Source organism: Adelges cooleyi, unplaced genomic scaffold, assembly GCF_023614345.1.
Source record: "Adelges cooleyi isolate 19-005CV unplaced genomic scaffold, UGA_ACOO_1.1 ACOO_flye_CR_arks_rails_tigmint_CR_PRNA_651, whole genome shotgun sequence".
In the NCBI taxonomy this organism is placed as follows: domain Eukaryota; kingdom Metazoa; phylum Arthropoda; class Insecta; order Hemiptera; family Adelgidae; genus Adelges; species Adelges cooleyi.
Window position 1 is genome coordinate 12,030,722 of NW_026096352.1, and position 10,404 is coordinate 12,041,125.

General features: G+C 31.4%; 2 protein-coding genes across 2 annotated transcripts; both read right to left on the reverse strand.

Moving 5' to 3' along the window:
• Positions 1–797: 797 nt before the first annotated feature.
• LOC126844695 (uncharacterized) lies at positions 798–3,765 on the reverse strand. Its single transcript, XM_050583073.1, has 2 exons — positions 3,702–3,765; positions 798–2,548 (listed from the first exon to the last, which is right to left on the reverse strand). The coding sequence occupies exons 1-2, from the start codon at positions 3,762–3,764 to the stop codon at positions 911–913; spliced, it is 1,701 nt and encodes a 566-aa protein (XP_050439030.1). The 5' UTR covers position 3,765; the 3' UTR covers positions 798–910.
• A 1,131-nt stretch (positions 3,766–4,896) lies between these two features.
• On the reverse strand, positions 4,897–9,214 carry LOC126844822 (uncharacterized). The gene is made up of 3 exons (XM_050583246.1): positions 9,129–9,214; positions 6,791–8,296; positions 4,897–5,493 (listed from the first exon to the last, which is right to left on the reverse strand). Exons 1-3 carry the CDS (start codon positions 9,207–9,209, stop codon positions 4,897–4,899), a joined length of 2,184 nt encoding a protein of 727 aa, XP_050439203.1. The 5' UTR covers positions 9,210–9,214.
• Positions 9,215–10,404: the final 1,190 nt, after the last annotated feature.

Below are 10,404 nucleotides of genomic sequence, written 5' to 3' on the forward strand. Positions count from 1 at the left end.
TTTAATATTAAACTGAGATTTCACTGAAACATTATCGTTATTTTTTCACAGTTGTTAGAAAACATGGTGCAACTTACTAAATTGTATAGTAGATATTTAGGTGTTGTAAATCGTATACTCGCAATTTATATAACTTGAAAGTAATTATAGTATTTAGAGTTTTGATACAAAACTATTAAAATAAAAGTTGTCGAATGAAAAATAATCATGTGTAGGTAAGTAAAAAATGGGAACTTTGGATAAAATTTCTAGATAAAGTATGAATACAATAATAGTGTTCTTTAAACACGAACAAAGGTAAATATATACATCTCGATTTATTTGCAATGACGTAAAGAGTCTTGCGTAGTGTCTCTTGAGGCTCTAGTCTAATATACAGAGTGTTCAATAAGTATGGAAACTATACTCGTTTGGTACTATTAGTACCTATCTAGAAACATAGCAATACCAGTTTTAAAGAAATAAACACCTTTTACGATTTTTTTTTGTTTACTATGTTTTAATATTATGGTAAAGGGAATTTATGTTATTTGACTAACATGTTTATTGATGTTCTATATATCAAATATTAGTTATTTAAAAAAAAAACAACAACTAGGCTACAGAAGATGTTAACACGCTTATACATGTAGTATAAACGATAAAAATTAAAGTTTGGATAAAAACAATTTACAACAATCAAAAGTATTTTTTTATATTAATTAATCGATAAATTGGACTAATAATGATCAATATAAAAAAAGAGATGGTTAGACATTTTGCTGTAGTTTCTACAAGTCTAAATTAGAATGGTAACAAAATTTAATACATTTTTGTAGTTGCACATAGTTATTTATTTAGGACAATTTAGTATATTTAAAGTCGAGAACTTGAGCACACAATAATTTCGCGTATAATTAAAGAACCTATACTAGTATTGTGTTGTGTATCGGTTTTGCCTGAAAAATGTAGTGTTTAAATCATGTTTTCCACTGCTAAAAAACAATATATAAAAATATTCCAACGACCATATTTTACGCATAAAGTTATTGACATATCTAAAAAGTTCGTATTCGTTATTCAATATGAATTCATGTGTTAATTGTTGGTCTGACTGACTGTCACGTTGAACACAATCTTCATCTTTATCTAAGTCATCAGACTGCGAATCTAGTATAGTACTGTCATCAGTCGTCCAACCCTCGTCCGACTGTGGTGTTTGCGGCACATCTCCAACACCGTACAGTGTGATATATACGTCGTTTTCATCAGCGCCCAAAAGTATTAAATCTTGACAAATGGTTTCTCTCGTTTCTGGTTCTCCACTCAGCCGACTTGTAACGTCGAAATTGCTGCGAATCTCGTCGTCGCCAACGCCGATCGCACTGAAATCATTAGAAATAATTTCCTTCAGAGAATCTGCCATAGATCGGACTTGCCACAGAAACTTCCGGTCGAACACCTCTATGTCGGTACACAAATGGTGCACGACACTATAAAACACTATATCCTCATTTTGAAATTCTCTAGCGGCAACGGAAGTATGGTAACACATCCTGTCCCACGCCGATCGGTTGCTGATGTTCAAACTGAATTCCCCGTCAACGTGTTTTTCCGCCCTGCTCAATATGGTTTCGAAAATTGTCAAGTGCAACCACGTATGGTAGTATGTTTTGCTTTTCATTATGCGCATGATTTGATCGTGATATTCGGTAAAAATAAACGGATTCCGTCTCCACTCGTCCGTTGGGTACAGAGAGGTCAACGTCGACCTGATTGACTTTAGCCGAACTTTGGCCGAACCCCAGTTTATAGTTGCTCTTCTGAACGAACCAAACACATCACTGTCCCGGTGGAAGTAGTCGGCCAAAACGATATAGTCAATTTCGAATAAATAAGCGTAATCGTATATTGCTGACAATAGTTCGTCGTACTGTAAACCGTAAAGTCGCTCTATGTAAACATCTATATCCATGGCCACTATGGAATCGTAGAATGATTTTGCCGCTGAAGGTCTGACAGTGGTCGTTGGCAAATAACGGTTTTCCTGGCACATACCGATGTAGTTCAATAGATCATTCTGGTGTTGCGAATATTCCTCTAAGTTATCATCAGCCAACCAGGCATAGGGCCAATTGTTGGCAGTCAATAACCGTGTATACAAAGTCCACAACCATTTATGTGCAAACGTTTGGCCTCTATACAACGTTGCAAGCATCCTAGACATAAAAACAATCAACTTATAACAACGGTAAACATTATTATACTTGCAAGGATTATCTCCCGAACTTTCGGCCGTTATTTCATTCAATAAATAATGAACAATCACGCCATTTATACACTGCAACGCTTCCATTTTTGTTTTATATTTTTCTATCGATATTTCTTTTCTTTGTATGCAGTCCTCTTGGCCTTTGCACTGCTCAAGCAGCCGGGTTTGGTCGATTGGGTTCAACTCAACGGGTCCGTTACCGCTTACACAGTCTACGGTTTTGAATACATTTATCCGTAAAACGAATTGTTCGTTAAAGATGGTTTCGCGATATCGACTGTCCAACCAATCTTCCGCCTGGATAAATATATTTTACAAAATCCGTATTTTAATATTAACACATAAAAGAGTTTTAAGAAAAGACATCTTATTTGGATCGGTATGGTGCAAAGCAGCAGTCAGTTAAAAAAAAATATAATATTTTATAACAAGCAATATTGTCATTTGATCGTATTTTTAACCATTTTTTTTTCAATGAATAAGGTTGTGATTAATTATACAGACCTATTTATCACGAACCACTAAACATGTTTTTACCCCTCTCCCAAATTAATTATTTTTATATCAATATTTGAACTTAAATTGTGACGTATATATTTTATTAACTTTTCAATTAAGAATATTTTACTAAAAATGTTGACTAGTTGACAGTTTTGAACAACTATTATTAAAGTAATAATAGTTTTTAAAAGTTAGGACGGGAGGCGAAGTGCGGTTGGAAAGTGCCCGGAGATAAAAATAATAATATACTATACCCTTTGTCGTGTCCTAAACTTGAAACTTCAAAAATAGTTATCCAAATCTAGTTATTGTCCAGTCAAAATGTTTAGTACATTATTCTCAATTTAAAATGTTTTATTTAATGCATGCGTTACTATTTAAGTTTCAAAAGTCGGTATAAGAATAATTAGTTTAGAAGTAGGGTAGCAACATAAATATTTGTGGAAAATTGAGATCACGTTATATAAAAGCATTATGAAAAAAAAACTCAATTATTAATATAACCTATTTAAAATATTGAGTGGTTCACGATAAAACGATCACTCTGTATATTCAGAATTTGTATCATCATAATGACAACTAATTGTACCTAATCAATTTAGAATGCTTTCTTCATTATGTTATTATGTTAAAATATTTTTTTAAAAAAAAGCGTCAAATTAAAAGTTGGTTTTTCAATGAATAAATGTTAATGTTATACAGGGCATTTTTTTGTGTAGGTATATTCATTATAAATTACCTTTGGTGAATGATTTCTAGCTTAAGTACTAGAGCAACCAAAGAAGGTGTTTACAAAAAAGCTACAAGTACTTAGTAAAATTCAAGGTCACGTATTCAACGAAGAAAAACCCTGTATAATCAATATATTTTTAGTTGCAATCACTGTGATGAAATGTAATCAATACTTACTAGTTACTCTATCTATCATTAATTGGTTTTTTTTTCTTACCTCTAATAAAACAAAGCAATACGTCACACTGAACAACATAACTATTATTTTTAATAAAAACATTCTTCACAAAATCGCCCTACGATTATAACAATATGAAACAGTTTTTATTTTATAATACTATAATATGAAATATATGTACGTTAGTTTATGACTTTAGTTTCTATATTTATGAAATGTAAACGCAAGTGTGATGTCTTGCATGTTAACAAAATTTATACTGGGACAGGTATGATGTGCGGATAAAATATTATAGTCTACTTCTCGTCACGCTTATAGGTTAATATATATTTAACCGTGAATAACTCAAAAAAGTGTTTAATAAAAACTAGTAAATTTGTTGTACACTTAAATTGCAATTTTAAACTTATTTAAAACGTACGCCTACAAAATATGTTATTGTAATGCAATACTAAAACCCTTTAAAATGTATATTTAGTAAATTAAAATATGAAACGTTTTTAGATTAATGTCTAACGGGTTTGTTTGCAAATTACATTTTACAACAATTTTAGACAAAAACAACACGCAAATATTCATTCATAAGATACTATGTTCATGTCAAACGATTGTAATACTTAGAATGTTTACAGCTGTTTCGGCCAAAATTTGAGAATGCAATTGTATGTGAGTTACTTCAAGGTGATCGCGACGGATATAAAGATATTACTTCCTGAGATTAACGCGTTAAAGTTTTCGGATGCTTAAAAGTCATGGATTACAGTTTTTTATTTACTATACTATATAATATTATATTATATAATAGTACATATAGAGTAAAACTTAATATAAAATTTATTCTTTATAATTTTAGTGGAATAAAATAATATAATAATGTATAATTTAAAAATAATACTATAGTTAACAAAACACACCCTAACAAGTAATTCTTACAATTTCAATAACTTAAGTTTTTAGAAAACTTACTTTCCTTGTACTCGTTCTAAACATAAAGTGTAAACTCCATGAAAAAATGAAACATGTAAATAATTTTCATACTTAAAAATTAAGTGTTCTCGCAAAATAATAATAGATAGGTAGTTTAATAGATAACTATATAGAACGCTATAATAATAGATTCTTAATTAAGCACGGTGTGTTATAATTATTGACCAATCAAAGAACGTAGTGTCCAAATATTTATTTCCGTTAATGAAATACCAAAAAAAACGATAATTAAGTAGATCTAATTTTCTTAAGAGAGTTTTCTATCGTAACCGATTAATATCTCTTCATTAATGAAGAATGGATTTCCTGTTGCACGATGCTTACATGACCTAAAAAAGTTGGGAGAATTATTTTTTATTGCTGAATCTTTAGTGATTGGCGCTATTTCCATGCCGCCTTGTTGCATATCTGGATTATTATCATTTATCACGAAGCTTTGCCCGTTCTTCTTCTTCTTACGTTGTATTTCATCTGAATTAGATCCGTATAGTGCGTCTTGTGTATCATTTTCATCAGCACCCAATAGTATTAATTCTTCATAAATACTTTCTTTTGTTTGTGGCTTGTTGTTCTGTTTAAGTGCACTAACATCGAAAGTGGCTCGTATGTCGTCATCGTGACACCCAAAATCTGAGGAAGATGTAGGGCCAAGTGTCAGCAGCTGATATCCGGATGTAAATGGTCCACAACCAACAAACGTTCTAGCTCTGTACAATGCTGATAGCATTTGAGGCATGATTATCTGCGGATCCTCGTACTTGTTAAACCTCGTCTCTTCTTTAATTTTGTTTAATAAATAATAAACGATTACAGCATTGACACACTGTAACGTCTTCATTTTCGCCTTAAATTTGATAGTTGGTCTGTATTTTTTTTAATACGCAATTTGTATCGCCATCACAAAAGTTCCTTAAAATGTCTAGTTCCGACTGACTGAACTGAAAGGATCTGTTGTCGTGCAGTGTTTCTACAGTTTTAAAATTATTTATACCCATTTTTATTTTTTAATATTTTACGTCAGTGTTATTTTTAATTACAAGCTGCGTTGAGTACATTACATTATATAAATAAATTTAAAATACAATACTACTGCAATACACAGTATTATAACGGTAGACAACTAAATATTACATTAATAGTTCGATACACGAAAACAGAGGTTATCTACATAATTCTTCGCAAAATTTGAGGAAAAAAAAATCTCTTCATAAGTTTAGTTAGCTAATGATAAAAGTATTGGAATTTGAATTAGCTACTTAGTTAGTTTTCCCATGAGACGATAAAATAAATTTGGGAATTTATGAACAAAATACCAAACCAAGTAATCAAAAAGGGTTCGGAACTTGGTTGGAAACAACTTGAAGTTTATTTATCACAACAGGGTTTTTGTTTTTAGATATGTACCTACACAACTGAAGCGATTCGAGCGTTCACAGTTGTTGTGTTTTGAGTTGGTACACAATAATACTGTGATATACATAAACGACATTAGGTAGTTCGGTAAAGTATTATGATTTTATTATATTACAAATTTCCAACCGATTTTGTGTTATTTATCTAGTTATCTACCTAAATTGGTATTATACAAGGTGCTAAATTGAATGTAAAAAAAAAACAACGGTACTATATAAATTAGGAATAACTGTGATATTTTATTTGAATTAACATTTGTTTATTTATATTATTTTATTAGATTATAATGCAAGTATTATATACTCCTTTATGAGTTATACAAAGTATACACAAGAAATTAATATATATATATATATATACTTTTAAATGTCCAAGAGAGAACTTACATTTTTCAACTGTATAGAAATCTTGGTTGGGAAAGTGGGTTTAACGATTTATAAAGTTTTGAATAGACCACGACTATTAGTAATTTGAACAATTTTGTCTAGATCTTACATGTACTAACAAAGTGACAGGAAAACAAATTAGATGTTGAAAGGCTGGACATTTGTTGGGGGGTTGTTCCCGGTTATGGTTTGTTTCGTTGTACTCGGGGGGTGTACTAATGTGTTAGGAAAAAGTGTTACGTTTAGTTTTTCTTTTCCATTATAAAAAAATATAATAAAGTAAACATTAAGTGGCCTTAATTTTAAACAGAGGTCGATTGTGTATTTTAAGAATTTATTAGCCCGTTCAACGATTTTGTTGTTTTTAAAAGTCGCTTTATTTGTAGATTCCGTTATAATGCATACATCCAAAGTAACTTCTTCGTTTTCAAAACTTAATGGCTCCTTGTCTTTCCGATCAGAAATCTTAGAGCGAACGATCGATGAATCTTCTTCGGTTGCAGACTCTGTTTCTTTAAGCGTGTCAACATTACCGTATAGTATGCTACGTACATGGTTTTTATTTGCACCCAAGTCTATCAAATTTTGACAAATGTCTTCTTTGGTTTCTGGCTTATTGTCAACGTCAAAAATGGCGCCAATGTCGTTATCGCCGGCACTTATTTCCTTCAAATCGTTCGAAATAATTTCTTTCGCAGCATTTGTCATGTACCGAAGCCTTTCCAGGAACTCTTCGTTAAACACATTTACATCGAAACACAATTGATCAGTAATACTGAATAATACTTGGTCGCCATGGTCGTGAAACAACTGCATGATCACTCTTAGGGCTTTGCACGGTGACTTCCAAATAGATGTGTTCTCGACTTTAAAATTTATCTCGCCAATATGGTTTTTGGTGTCACTTAAAGTGCTTTCGAATGATTTCATATGCGACCAAGCGTACAAATAAGTATTCATTTTCAAAACGCGCAACACCCACTCATGAAACCCAGTACACTTGAATGGCTCTTCAATCCACTCTAATGTACGGTACACGGTACTGAGTGTGTCTTTTTCGTTCCGTATCAGCTTTTTGTATGCTCTCCAGAATATCTTACCATTAAGAAACGGTTTATCAAACAAGTCAGTGTCACGGATGAAGAAATCGGATAAAACAAAATTGTCCAACTCAAAAACTGAATCGTTAAAGAAATTCCCTAATTTTTCGTTAATATCATCATAACCAGTCCCGTATAGTTGTTCCGTATACTGGATTATATCCATTTTTACAATCTTATCGTAATAGTCTTTGGGGTTCGATGATCTGTCGTTGTTGATCGGCAAGTATTTGTTAGCTTGACAAAGGTTAGTGTAATCCAATAATTTACCCTCGTGTCGAAGGTAAAAGGAGTTATCGCCAGGGAAGAACATGTAAGGCCAGATAAATATGGAATGTATCTGAATATAAATGATCCATAGCCAATTGTGCACAAGGGTTTTGCTGATAAACAACACAGCTAACATCCGTGACATGACCATCTTTGGGAATCCGTAAAAACGCTCATCTTTGATTTTATTCGCATTATGATGTGATGTCGCTATGTTCAATATGAAATGCATTATCACGACATTGACACACTGTAACGCTTCAATTTTTATTTTATACTTTTTTATTGATAACGATTTTGTCTGCATGCAATTCAAGTCAGCTTTACATCTTTTCATCAACACGCTTTTATCTGTGTCATCTAATACAACGGGTCCTTTGTCATCTACAGTTTCTAGTGTTTTAAATTTATTAATAGCATCAAGAAATTTTGCGTCGAAAATGATTTCGCTGGTCACCCAATCTCTCTGACTATCTGTCTATAAAATATAAAAATAGAATGCACTTATATTAGGACTTAGGTACAATCTATATCTATCTTTAATTACTGTTTTTATACTAAAAAGTAATCTTTATTTTATGGTTAGTGCAATAATTTGTATTTATAGCATATCCTCTGGGTATCAAAACGTTTGGATGTCAAATGTTCTTCTTTTAAAACACAACATAATCTCAAAAAAATTAACTACCTTAATAATTAAAATATGTTTGGAACAAGCGAAATACAGAGTGAAGGTAGATAATACGTTATCAACGCCCTTTCGCAGTTGAGACTGGTTTGAAACAAGGTAATGATTTGTCCCCGGTGTTGATCAACCTTGCCTTGGAGAAAGTAGACAAGCGAAATTGGTGTAATAATAAGCCAGAATACATGTCTAGGACTTGCAGATGACCCAGATATCTCGAGGGGATTTTTAGCGGATACAGCAAGTATGACTGGAGAAATGAAAAACGCAGCGAAGAAAATTGAATAATTTTGATAAACCCAACCATGGGACTCATTAATAGTGACCGCGCTAATCAGAAGAACTAACAAAATTTCCCGCTCCAAATTACTTGCTCGTAGAACTAAAGTAAAGGTGTACGCGTAGTGATGATTAGACCTGCCCGAACCTATAAGGGCGAAGCCTAGAAAACGACTTGTCAAATTGAACAGAAGCTGAGAGTAAGGGATGTCGTTACAGTAACATTAGAATGCAAACCACAACGAAAGAGACACAGGAAAAAAAGACAAATTATTTAGCTAATGCCAAACTTAAAAATTCCTAACTGAGATGGTGATTTGGAAAAATATCCGTGATTAAATATTACCTTTGATGGATTCCATTCATTTGTATTTCCCAACGTGATTGTTATAAAACATATATTTGTGAATAGCAAGACGATGTTCATAATAAATAAAGTTATCTTACATTGAATTACCCGAAAATGTTATTCATACAGAATCATATATTTCTACTAAGAAAATATTTTTCAACATTTATTTTTGCCTTTAAAATACTGACGCATAATACAAGGATTCGCATTCGTTCACAGTTGTTTCTGTTTAATAACATTTATTGATTTAAGGTATAAATATACATAACATACTTAAAACGCAGTATTAAGTTCATTGCTGAAAATTTAATAAGTATTTTTTTAACTTTGCACAATTGATTGTTTTTTTTCCTAAACATTTTGTTAAAATATAACATGAAAAATATGTACAGGTTATTATAATATAATATCATCACGATGCGATGATCTGGCAAATATCAATAATTTCATATGCCTTTCTGTCTTGAAAAATAAAGTGCACGTGGAAAATATGTGTATAATATGTATATAATGATTATTACACGAGTATTAATGTATTTTCTAATTAAAAAAATACAAATCTATTAAACCTTGAACTTTGGAACTATAGTTTAAATATAATACCTATCTAAATTTAACGTCGCCAGCTCTGCCTATGACAGAATCATAAACCTTTTGTGTTTTAATATTATAATGAGTAGAAGTTTTGAGAATTGTACCTATTGTAACTGTTCAAATAATACAAACCAACAACATACGGTCTTATTGCTTTGCTGGGTTATACAAACAAAACAAAAAAACACGTTATTTTTTATTGTTAACTATTCAAAGCAATTGGTATAGCAGCTTTTTAAAACGGCAAAATAAAACATGTAACTTATAAAAACAAGCTTGAAGTCCTATTTCATCAAGCATTTATTTCTTATTATCACATTACCGAATTTAACGTTTTTAATCAACAGAGATATCGACAAAATAACAACAATTTAAATTTTCAAAACAAACGAATACAATTATTGTACTTCAAATATTCGGATGTAATTCACATTACCATGTGTACATGCATAATATAGATACAGATTTTTTTAGGAGGCCTAACATAAATATACCAACAAAACTTTTTGAGAGCCACTGACAATAATACTCGAGTATACGACTTATTGAATTTGTTTTCAACCAAAAATCAAAATATTATTTTCAATTTGTTCGCCGAATAAGGAACTTACTTAAATACTATTAGCTTAAGCACAGAGTAAATAAGTAAAATCTAGCACAGGTTAAACTTTAAAAG

Coding starts and splice junctions, on each gene's coding strand:
- LOC126844822 (XM_050583246.1), bottom strand. CDS start 9,209: ATGAACATCGTCTTGCTATTCACAAATATATGTTTTATAACAATCACG. Junction 8,297..9,128: donor ATGAATGGAATCCATCAAAG/GTAATATTTAAT, acceptor TATATTTTATAG/ACAGATAGTCAGAGAGATTG. Junction 5,494..6,790: donor ACAACAAAATCGTTGAACGG/GCTAATAAATTC, acceptor ATCAAATTTAAG/GCGAAAATGAAGACGTTACA.
- LOC126844695 (XM_050583073.1), bottom strand. CDS start 3,764: ATGTTTTTATTAAAAATAATAGTTATGTTGTTCAGTGTGACGTATTGC. Junction 2,549..3,701: donor ATTGCTTTGTTTTATTAGAG/GTAAGAAAAAAA, acceptor ATATTTATCCAG/GCGGAAGATTGGTTGGACAG.